This window comes from Eretmochelys imbricata, chromosome 2, assembly GCF_965152235.1.
Source record: "Eretmochelys imbricata isolate rEreImb1 chromosome 2, rEreImb1.hap1, whole genome shotgun sequence".
Taxonomy (NCBI): Eukaryota; Metazoa; Chordata; order Testudines; family Cheloniidae; genus Eretmochelys; species Eretmochelys imbricata.
Window position 1 is genome coordinate 216,609,425 of NC_135573.1, and position 12,648 is coordinate 216,622,072.

A 12,648-nucleotide genomic window follows, 5' to 3' on the forward strand; every position below is an offset into this window, starting at 1 on the left:
CCACGGAGGAGCTGCTCCAGAAGACCAGTGCCAAGTTGAATGACGCAGAGCAGCCATCATTGCAGGACTTCCCCTTCAATAGTACAGACATGCAGTTTGAGGCAATGGTTGACACAGTACTGAGCACTGCACTGATGCTGCTGGCGCCTGTGTGCTGCTGGTACGGAGAGCACAGTCTTCTGCATTTGTTATGCTTATAAGAAGCACATGGGATCTTTTTCTGCAGAAAAAGGCAATACGCCGCATTTATTGAAGAAACAACAATTAGCATATACATTCAATCACACCACACACACACACACCGTGCCACCAGTCAATGTTATAGTTACCAGTCCAAAGTCTGGAAAACCAAGTGGCCAGCTAGGTTGACCACCGGTAGGGAGGAGCCGGGTTCAGTCAGTCACGACACAATGCACCAGGAAAGTCATGGCAGGACGAACCCAAAGTTTCATGGCAAGGCACCCTGTTTACATAATGATTTTCCTTCATTGGGACCAATGAGTTTTGCACTGTCATGCTGTATTGTTGTTTGCCGAGTGCTTGTCTTCTTGAATTGTCCTTTATCACAGCAATCTTGTCCCCATTGATAGGGCCTGTCTCATCTTAAGAGCCGTCAATTTGCCCTCCTCTGACATTTCATTAGGGGCGTGTTGCAGCCTCTTGGCACCCTTGCATCTGTTTCTGGTTCCTCCCTCCTACATCTGGCTCAGTGATGGCCTTCACACGTATCTCTTCACACATACATTCCTCATTCACTCACAAAACAGAATTTACACAGAACATTTTGAATAGGAACATCAAATTGCAATGCACAAGAAAACAATCATGGCATTCTTTTACTTATTTTAAAATGCTAAACCTACAACAAAATAGTGACCTTAAAACGTCTGTTACTGCCTTGAAATCAGCCCAGACACAGATTCTGGCTGATGCATCTTTACCAAATGGCCCATTAGGCCATTCCTTTCTGCTCTTCAAAAAGGGTGGCTGGGAGGATATGATCAAATCATACTCCAATACATTTAATACATGCTACATCATCTCAATACTCTTTATCCTTCATTCTAAATCATACAAAATGCAAGCAAAAATCCTACTACTACACACTTCTGGAGCAACTGACACCAAAAGGCTCAGCAAATCTTTCAAGGCCCCAAATGCCTCTTGCATGTCAGTATCAAGATGGTCTCAGGACTGTGTGGTGCTACACACAGAAGGCGCTCCCTCAGGAGACCGTAGAAGGCGCTCCCTCAGGCACCAGACTCAACAGCACATGTTTTGGTGTCAGTCAATGGTGCTGACTTCTGCAATGCCAAAGAAGAGGAAGGCTTAGGTTTTGGCTGCACTCTACTTTTATCCCCATGCCTAGATGACTTCAGTGGTAGCAAGCTTCCCTTGTCAGCAGTCTACGTAGAAGTCTTATGCCGCTTAGGCACTGGGGAAGGTGAGCACTGTTGAGACTCTGGTTAGGAGAGCGCCTCCTATGTTGCCAATGCCAAGGTATTTGGTGCAGAGTCTGACCATGTCCTATAGTCCTTCAACAGTCTGTCTGACCAGGCTCTGACAGAGGCCTTAAAACTGCTTCAATGAGCAAAATCTTTATCCTGGCTTCTCTGACTTTGTCCAAGGCTGAAAGTCTTTGCAGCTCTGGCAATGATCCAGAATAGGAGCTTCACCAAGAGACTTCAAGGAGCTAAGGCATCAGCCTAGTACAAGAGATGCAGGGCTTGAAGCTCGATGAGCAAGGCATCCATCAATGCAGAGTAATGAAAAAAAAATCCAACTGAAGGCAAAAATGAAAACTTCCACTAAGTACTAATATAAATCTAGAAAGCTATCTACAATTGTAAATTTACAATGAATACTCAGAGCGCTGGCTAAAGCAAGTCAAGCGATTCCAACAACAATCACAGGCAATGAGAAGGAGCAGAGGGACCTTCGGGGTGGTGGGGCCTTTTATACCGGCATGCAGTGGCACACAGCAGCAGAAGGTGCTCGAGTTGCCCCAACAAGTACCTCTGAGGGAAAAATTTCCAACGGTGAGGTGCACATACAAAACAAGAATGGAATGTATATGGTCAATCACTCAAAGAATAAAGCAAGACAGCTACAGAAATCTAGGAAAATAGCAGGGATATACTCAAAACATCCTCTCTTTTGCATGAAATATCAGATTCACAACTGGGGGGCAGGGGGAGGGGAGGATTTACAAAGGCTCGAGAGCAGTTAGGCATCTAGTTCCCATTAAAGTCCATGGGAGTCAGGCACCTAACTGCATTAGTTGCCTCTGAAAATTCCACCCTCATTTTTTCTTTTGTTATCCCCCTCAATTTACCATACCAAAATGAATTCATTTGCATTTACCCACTAAGTTACAGGGCTAACATTAGCCACGTTCTGTTCACAGGCTACAAATCATTTACATGTTCCATCAACAATTATTTATTCTGCCTATGTAACTATTCTTAATCTTATTCATAAAAGAGAACAATGCTATTAGACTTTTGTAACATTGGATCCAAACTATAGTTGCAAGTCAGACACAAACTACACCATTCTTCCCCCATTAATGAGATATCACCTACATCTAGGGTTTGTTACTTACTGCCTAACAGCTGACCCCCCTCACCCCCAAAATCTTGGTGTCCTGGCCCTATCTTCCAGAATCACAGAGAACATCTGCTTTTTTTTTTTTTTGGGGGGGGGGGGCGGTAATCAGTAATTCCACATTGGGCAGAGATCAAAACAAACTTCTCTCTTCCCCTCAGCCCCCAAGGTATCCCAGCTGACTCCTAACTACGCCCACCTTTGCCTCCTATCCTTATAAATTTAAAACTGTAAACTCAAAAGTCTCACACCACAAGTTATTCTAGCATCCACTTTCTGGCCCATTAAGACAATAACTCTTGGACTGACGTTAGTGGAAGTGCATTTAGAAACCAGACTAATGGCATTAGTGACAAATTAATCTGTTTATATGTTGGGGGAGGGGGGAAGGGAGTGGAAAGTGTTAAGAATGAGAAAGGGTTTTCAGTATATTTTAATAAACCATGTACAAGACTTATTTTGAATAAGTTTTATTTTTCATTTCCTTTAAGTTATTGTTCATACACTGGTGTTCTGGAATTTTCCTTTATCAACTTGGTAAACTAAAGCATAATGGACAATGTGTATTGTTTAGCTTTAAAGTAATCCAATTTAGCAATTATGTTTCTTTTAAAATAAACTAACAGGTAAAAAAGTAGATTCTCAGGCTCATACAGGCTTGCTGCTAGAGAACCTCAGATGTACATACAACACTATGAAACTTCATCCATTAATGTATGAAAACTCAAGACATGAGAAAATCAATTTTATTAGAAAACACTGGATTGAAGTTAGTTATTAAAAAGCTACAGGATCCAAGTTTACTTTCAAAAATTAACTTTTAATAGCATTCTTTCCACGAGTGCACAATTCCTTTTAAAATTCCCATTATGAAGTCCCTTACAGAACTTTAAACACAAATAGTGATATAACTTAATATTCCCCTCAGTTTACTAACATTTTAAGACAACTGATGCATGTCCAAATACACTGACATATGAAAGATTTACCATGCTTGATCAACTGAATGCAAACAGATTATATTTGCCACACAATTACAAAAGCAACAGTTACAGCTTCTATATTACAAAAATAGTTATCACCTATTAGCATCTCTATACATATATTTAGCAATATGCATTTTCTGTACAATGAACACTAATAGTGGTTAAATTGGTGGAAAATTACTTATTAAAACAAAATTAAAGGACTCAGTAATTAAGTGGCTTAATTAACAGATAATTTAAAATCTTTAATGTCCAACAGACAACTACACCAAAACTGTAGACTTGTTCCCCATCATCAACCATGACAAATGGCAGTATAGTTACCGGTGCACTACCAATACCTAAAGCAGTGACTCAGCATTTTAATCCAGGCTAGGGAATACTTTCTGGTATTCACAGATCCCACACACTGGGGCTTGTTCTCTGCTCTCCACATTTCTTACCAATTAAGAACTGTTTCTGACAGATAATGATGGGTTCTTGATAATCTTAAGTACATCCATGTCCCAAGCAGGCCCATACAAGAATAGAATTCCACGGCCAGCAGAAAAAAAACTACTATTTCTTACCCTGTCAGTATAACCAATTAACTAAATTAGGGTTTAAGGGTTTCCCAAATGAAACAGTGTATGATGTTTTTGTAATGTATCTAGTTACCATTCCAGTGAGCAAGACAGTTCAAGACTGACCTAAAAATCATTCTAAATAATGAATACTATTACCTTTAGACCTCTTAACACACTAAATTCATGTTTTTAACATGCTGAATAAAAAGTCTATTAGTTACTTATTATCCCAACACATTTCTGATTAATACAGTTTAAAGAAGGTAGGTTTCCCCTTCTAGAAAAGGAATATATCTTAAAGTGTTGCCAGACATGTAGTATTTTGGATTATTTTTTACTTAAATTATGACAAGTGTCAACCAAGAGCCTGATCCTGAAAACCTTACTCATGTAATTAACTCTTGCACATTAACTAGTCCCACTGAAGTTAACAGGAATATACACATAATAAATGGGTTGTGGAGTCAGGTGCCAGGTTATTGGCAGACAAAACTTACAAAATGTTTTCTGGTTATAGACTTGTTACACACATTTAAGAGAACTTCATGTTATATTTTTCAGCTTTTAACAACGGCAACTAAAAACATTTTGCCTGTAACATTCAACACACCACCTCCAAACATCTCAATCATTTCACCCTTTCCAAGGACATATTTCAGTAATCAGCTGGTAGCACTAAGTCCATGATGAAAATGTAAAGCCTCGCTGGTAAGTAGTCTGCTCTAGTCACTGTACAGTAAAAAACAAAAACAATGTTTTGAATTATACTACTATTTAGCAGATTACTCACTTGGAGAATTTCAAGGACAGTTTGTATCAAAGTTGATCAGTGTGTGTGTTAAAATAAAGTTGCTAAATATAACAGCAATGTTAATATTAAGGTAATACACACATCAGAAGTGCCTTAAAACTGTCAAACTATACTGCATAGCAAATTATTAAAGCACACTGACCTCCACATTACAATTTTTAAAAATTATGCAATCTTCTACCAAAGAGTCTCCAGATGAAGAAACAAGTTACAAATGTGGTGGAACATCTGGAAGGCATTTTTTTTCCACAATTCATGAGTAACAATGTATCATGGGCTCTGTCTTTCAGAACAAAAGTTGCCTTTGGAATTCCTCTACTGTGTATTCAAGCAGCAGATCTCCAGTGTTTGTAGAATACTTTTTTTTTCTTTCCTTTTTTTAAACATTTTAAATTAAACAGGTTCAATTTTTCTAGTTAGAAACAGATCAAAGTGTCTAGTAGCTTATTGACCTAACATGCCATGCAGTTTACCACAGCATAAATTAAGCTTTTAGTTTTCTAACAATGAATATATTTGACAGTTATGTTTTAAAAGCACATTTTCTGTTTAATGTCATAACTGCACATAATTTATTATTTGTATTACCATAGTGCCCGGGATCCTGGTATTTGACCAGGACTGCCCTGTGCTAGGTGCTGTACAATCACAGAATAAAGAGGTGATCACTGCCCCAGGAAGCTTACATCATCCCAGTCATATTTCAATAGAGTTTCTATTTTAGAGTGCAACAGATCTGCTACAGAATAAAAACTATGAAAATGCAAGTGACAAACTGTACCAGAGATATTGTTTGCATTACAACAGTGCAAATTTAAAAAGAAAATGTCTTACATTATAGCACCAAGTTACAAGAAAATTACACAAACATTTTGGGAGAGTGGGGAGTCCAAGTTGCAGTTAGGATATTCATCTTCCTCAGCTCAAGAGAATTAGGACTAAATTTCTAGGTTTCCTCAAGTGCAACCAAACAGTTGGGATTAAAAGAGTGGATTTTCAGTATAATCTGAATTTCTCTTTAAAAAGTTAAATACATGTAACAACATAAATGAGCCTTAAGGAGAAGAGATCAATCCAGTTAAGAGTAAGTGTATGGGTCATTTTTAACCAAATACATCTGGTATCAGCTGTTCTAGCAGACATTTATATTAGCCTCTCCCTTCACCCCACATCGCAGTTCCAGAGTCATTTCCAAGCTAACACATTCCAATGGATACAAAATAAGCACCTTAATTTAAATTGCATATCATCTCCTCAGAAACTTTGTGGCCAAATAAATCAGCATTTTACAAACCAAATTATACAAGGATATGCTTCACTATGGACCTAATTAGTAGCTTTTGGGGCTTCTATGAAAAGAGAATGCTTTCCAACCTACGTTTCTTGTACTATTTCAGGCCCTGATTCTGCATAAGAACTCGCTCATTAGCCCCTATCATACACTCAGGTAGATCCCTTTTCAGAATCAAGTCCTCAGCAGTTAAATATTAAGAACGCTACATTTTTGTCCTCTTGAACCAAAAGTTTCTTAGCTGGACTAGCCTAAGGAAAGCAACTAGCTTTTACACAGATGTATTACCACTGACAGCACTGTTCACAGAAAGATATATTTTATTAATGGATCATTTTCTCAAAATAGCCAATACCAAGAAGCTTATGTAGAAGTAAAATTGCATAAGAGTTTCAGTCTATTTCTGAACCCACAGTTTTGCTCATGGAATGTTTTGCACTGTATCATTGGCAGGTTGTAGCCTTAAATCTGGCATGGCCAGATCCAGAAAGAAATACACCATGATTTAGGGAGATCCTGCAGTGGCAAAGTGCTCTAGAGGTGGTAACTCTTACCACACACTACTCTCTGCTGCTGGCACAGGGGCCTGGCCAGAGCCTCTCTATATCCCAGTCACTGGCTGAGAAATCAGCCCTTTTTAACTGTCAGCAGTTAGCTGCTCCACACAAATACTGGTACAAGCTCCGCACACAGCCATCTTAGTATCACCAATCACCAACCGCCACCCCAGGCATGCTTTGTTACTGCCAGCCATGGTCAAAGACTGGGCATTTGCAACTAAATGTTTATTTATATAAGAGCACTAGGTTATATTAAGTTCAGTAAAACTTTTTTGATTCAGATTTTACACCATTTTTCGAGTTTACAACCCACAACCAAAAATATTTTTAAGGCGGCAAAAAGTAACTTGGTGTTGAAATGCCAGCATTGTGTCTTCTGGTTCAGTGTGAACTGACCAGCACTATTTTACAGAATTGTGATGATTTAGAGTCCAATAATGCAAAGAGATATAGGCAGGCACACCTTCGCACCCATGCAGAACCCTTACCAGGACCGTCAATTATAGCAGAGTAACTTTTTCTTTTTCTTTTTTTTTTTAATTAAATTGTGAAGTTTAGCTCCATATAACAAAAAATGTGAAGAACAAAAAACAAAATTACATTTTTAAACTTTCAGACTATTTCTTAACTGAAAAGTTACCTTTAGAATATAACACTACTGCCAATGAACTGGATTCGTATTTCTAATATCCTATGTTAGAAAGATATGGAAGCATTAAAGCGGCAGTACCTGTTATTTTAAAATACTGTTCATTTTAATTTAACCATCTAACCACTCAATAGCACAGTATACATTAACCTGTAATTATCCAATTTAGAACTAACTAAATCAGGATTCTTTTAACTAAACTGAAGACATTATTTGGATTGAAGTAAAAGAACAAAAAAGTGTTTTAAAGACATTAAAAGTAGTCTCCAAAAATCAAAGAAATGTTAAGATTAAACATAAATTAAATTATGCTCCTCATAAGGTGAAATGCACAAGCACACAGTTCTGCGGCCAATTATACCTGGCATTCAGTGACACTGAAAACAATTACTCAGGACTATTTTGGTTTGTTATCAGAAAGTAGCCACATCTGAGTTCTTGTAGTTTAGTGTTTGCATAGGTACTTGCACTTTAAAATAAATAAATAAATAAAAAAGTCACTCTCCAATCTCATAATGTGAAGTGTGACAGCTCAAGAGGATTTGGGCAACTACTGCTTATTCAGTCGAGAGAGATGTTAACACTGACAAGTAGTTTAGGTACACATTCTTTATATTTCAAAGCAATTATGATTAGTTATATTTTCAGTTTACACTTAGCTGCCCAAAAGCCATATCTAGATTTCCTATGTATACTGTTTAAGTGATTCCGTGTAAACTTGAAAGTGATACACTTGTACTCCAAACTACTACTACAAAAAAAAAGGGGGGGGGGGTAACTTTATGCATTTTATATTTTTCATTATCCAATAGAGACTTCAACATTCTTTAACTAAGTGATGAATTTTGCAAAGCAGTCATGAATTTGTGTCATATGCATGATTCATTTTTAAAAATATGAATGTAATGAACATTTTCCATAACTTCCCATCCTGGGACGCGGGCAGAGAGGAGGTAGAAAGAAAAACAAATGAACAGTAGCCAACTTAACACCAGATCCAAAATTCCACATTCAAGGAAAACAAAAACTTTCATTCAAGTCAATAACAGTTTTGTTTGTGCTTAAGGAGTGTGTGTGTGTGTGTGGGGGGGGGGGGGGGGGAGAGAGAGAGGGAGGGAGGGAGGGAGGGAAGGGAAATCAAGCAGTTAACCTGTAATGGAAGCATATCTAAAACAGAACTCCAAAGAAAGCTGTATTGTCGTAAGTTTACTAATGCATTCTCAAGTTACCACATATGCAAGACATATCCAGACACTCTAAAGGAAACCGGTGACTTAAATAGAAGCCTTGATCTGTACTACTGTGTTATAGTTTCAGTTCTCAGTAAATAAACTTTTAGCTTATATATTTATTCCTCTCTCACAAATGTTCCTTAGTGACATTGTTTCATCTATACAGCTAAATATATGCACATTTACTTTAAAAATCTTGTAGCCACATTGTGCTGTAGGCAATAATCCAAGCTCTCTGTCTAAAAATTTAAGATGCATTTTTTGTAATGAAACAATCCGACAGAAATACCTACATATCATAAAAGTAAACAGAAGGGGAAATACACTGTTCAACAATTGTGGCTATATACATTTTGCACTTTTCCTCCTCCCGCAGATCGTATTGTAAGCGAACAGACCCTTCAGGGTTGCTAAACTTTACACACACACACACCCCTTTTAAATAGTAGCAAACCTGATCAACGTTTCTACTAAGACGAAGTCTGGCAGCAACAACAGCCATCTTTTTCTTCCTGCATCATCCACTCCGCCACTTTTACTGTGGAGGTCGAAGTACGTTTAGATATTCTGACTGGCCCATTTGATAAGTCGTGTTTCCACCACAGTCTACATACTGGTATCTCTCCTGGGATATTTGTTCAGAGTGGCCAAAGTAAGAGGTCGTCACTGTCACTCTTAAATACAGACAAAAAAGAGAAGAGACGTTCGGTTTGTAAAGGCTACAGAAAAGGAATTTGTGAGATGATCAGTATTTTAAATCAGATATACATTTTCTTCAAAAGAATTTTAAAACAGTTTATATAAATATAAGCAATTTTTATTTCACATTAGTGGCTAGCTAAATTTTAATTAAAAGTTAATATTGTACTACATGCCCAGAGCTACTATTATATGTGACTACACTATACTTGGAGAGGATGGTGAAACCAATGAAGTGGTATCAATTTACCCTAGCTGAAGATCTGATCCATAAAACACACTCCTAGCATATCCTGTTGAGTTTTGTGTTTTAAAAATAGTCATGATGGACTGTATTCAATGTTATTAAGACAAAGTGTAAAAGCCCAAACTTTGATCTATTTTTTTATTATCTGGGTGCAAAGGAAAGGTAAATATTTACATCCAAACCATCCAAATACTCAACACCTCTGGTCTTCACACCAACACAAGAAACTGGCAGCAAGCTTGAAAACAGAGACAATGTATACAGGTGGAGAAGAGATGGGTAAGGGACAGTTTCAGGTTTAAACTATAAAACCCAGTGAGACTTTTGTAATTTTTAAAATTAAAAAAAAAAAATACTATAACCCTGCCTGCAAGTGAGCATAACTTATTTTAAAGGCTTTCTTAAAAACTAATTTAGCAAATATGACTTATCAGACCAATGGTCCTGGAGACAAAAGGTCTCCGGTCACAGAGCAGACAGAGCACTGGCATTGGCTGTGCAAGTTTCATCACCCTTCCAGGCTCCATGTTAAGGCAAGATCACATTTACACAGCAAATAACAATTTCTTAGAAGCTGAATCATACAAAGGAACGATGACCCATTTAGTAATTTTAACACATTATAAATTAGAATGTTTATTCATTTTACATAGAATATATTTCCCCCCATATTTAAGAACATTGTAGATGAAATTTTTTTCAAATACACTGAATGGCTTCACTAATTACTTTTATGCACAAATACAAGTGATCCATACTTACTGCATCATGACTACTATGTTATGCACTTTAATAGATGGCAAGGTACAGTAATCACTGAAATAACAAAACCAGAATTAGACTAATCAAGTGGTAAGATTTAACAAGCTAAAATACTTTTAAAATAACTAAAATTCTAATAGAGAGGATATTTATGTGCTCCTTGGTCTTTAAAGAAGAACTAAGTATGAAGAGCTGCTATTAATGTAAATTAACTATAAAATATTTTTAGTAAAAAGTTGCTAGAAATAGAGCATATTCGCATCTTCTCTACACACAAATCCCTTTTTAAGTTTACATGCAAAAAGTCATTCTATATAATTGTAGATTTTTTTTTTCCTGTTAACTGCTTTTTAAAGTGAGGAAAGGGAAAGACTGTATTTTAACAACAAATGTTTAGTCATAGGCTTGCAATTTAAATTTAAATTTCAAGCAGGGGATAGCCGGGCTCTGTAACCAATAGTTCAATTTAAATCTCAAGATATGGGCAAAGAAAGCACAACAGAAAAGCCTCAACACATCACTAAGGCTACGTTCACACTACAGCTTAAGTCAGTATAAGTTATGTCACTTAGGGGTGCGAACAAACTGCTTGCCTGAGCTACACAAGTTACACCGACCTAAGCTCTGGTGTGGACAGAGCTATGTCGGCGGGAGGGCTTCTCCTGCCGATACAGCTACCACTGCTTGTGGGGGCTAAAGTAACTAAGGGCTTGTCTACACTTACATTTTATAGCACTCTAACTTGCTGGCTCAGGGGTGTGAAAAAAATCACCCCCCTGAGGGCAGCAAGTCTGAGTGCTTTAAAGAGCTAGTGTAGATGGGCTCCAAGTGCTGGGATCCGGGCTCCCAGTGCTCGGAGCTTATCCCCTCGTGGAGGTGGACTACCAGGAGCGCTGGGAGACCTCTCTCCCAGCGCTCACGTGCGACCACACTCGCACTTCAAAGCGCTGCTGCGGGAGCGCTCCCACCACAGCGCTTTGAAGTTTCCAGTGTAGCCAGGCCTTAAGTCAAAGGGAGAGCTCTCTCCCTTCAGCTTAGAGTATCTCCACTAGCAGCGATGCTGCTGTACCACTGTAAGATCTGTAGTGTAGCCAGCCTAAGACTTCTGCCGGACTCCTGGTGCAAAGTTGCAAGGGAAAGAGTCAACAAGGTTGGCAGGCTTTTTTGATTAACTCTTTGTGCCCACCCATTTTAAATTTGGACATTAAGAAACATGAACAATAATTATGGCAGTAAGATTCCGAGCTAAGTTATGTATTTGAATCATTAGACTTGTATGTATTCTTTTAAAAAGTTCAGAAAATACAAGTGTTTAAGCATTTGCAAGCTAAGTTTGTATTTCACATTTATTCTAATGTTTATTAGCAATATTTTTTTAAAATTTTCTCCAAACATACCAAGACACTAGTTCTCATTGAGTACTATGGCTTAGACCCTGCAATTGGTGTCTACAGTTGTATCAAATTGAAACTTTGACTGTGTATGAATTAAATACAAAAAGCTCATCTGAAAGACGTTCATGGACAAAAGATTCTTCATATTATGGTAACAAAAATGGCAGAGTTGAATTTTGTAGTTTGGTAAAACTTAACTGAAATTTCAACCCAAATACATTTCTTTTTTGAAGTTATAAATGAACAAATGCTTATAAATTGTCTCCTCAATTGCAACCACAGGAATTAAACCATTGTACATCCGTAGTGACATCCATAGTCCAAAGAGGATAAATATAAGGGATATAATCCCTCATGTTTGCATCATAAATCAACTCCCAGCCAGACAGTTAGTTAGGAAAAAATCTTTTTCTTGGAGCAGATTATTGTAAATTAGTCCATTACAAGAATTCTGGCACCCTTCTCTGAAGCACTGGTGCTGGCTAATGCTAGAGACAGGAAACTAAAGTAGATGAACCAGTGGTCTGATTGACTACAGCAATGCCCATGTTCCTGTCTACCATTCATAAAAAAGCAGTATTTGCTTTACTACTGTATATTTAGTAATTCCTAATCCAAATATAGCACAAGTACAGCAATGTGGTAAATGTTAGTTTTTAGTGGGCACCATATATAGCATCATTAGTACAATGTTGTATACACACACACACACACACGTATTTTAAAAGTCAAACACTTACAACATGTAGCTCATTTCATCCTGTATGACTGTGGGCACCATATAATCAATCTGGAAAAAGACCCCAACAATAATTCAATGAAATGATCAGAAAACACAAGATCA

At 37.6% G+C, this 12,648-nt stretch overlaps 1 protein-coding gene across 6 annotated transcripts in view; it reads right to left on the reverse strand.

The window, feature by feature from the left end:
* Positions 1-245: 245 nt before the first annotated feature.
* The window catches only part of TMEM106B (transmembrane protein 106B), a 30,122-nt gene continuing 17,719 nt past the window's right edge, over positions 246-12,648 (reverse strand). For 3 of the 6 annotated variants that reach the window (XM_077808038.1, XM_077808037.1, XM_077808036.1), the window contains exons 6-9: positions 12,545-12,594; positions 10,411-10,464; positions 9,157-9,376; positions 3,407-7,512 (exon numbers count right to left, since the gene is read on the reverse strand). In XM_077808038.1, the coding sequence (XP_077664164.1) occupies positions 9,238-9,376; positions 10,411-10,464; positions 12,545-12,594 (243 nt within the window). In that variant the 3' untranslated portion in view covers positions 3,407-7,512; positions 9,157-9,237. Of the gene's footprint in view, positions 2,019-3,406; positions 7,513-9,156; positions 9,377-10,410; positions 10,465-12,544; positions 12,595-12,648 lie in introns of those variants that run through there. The other 3 variants (XM_077808033.1, XM_077808035.1, XM_077808034.1) reach the window with 3 other exon arrangements.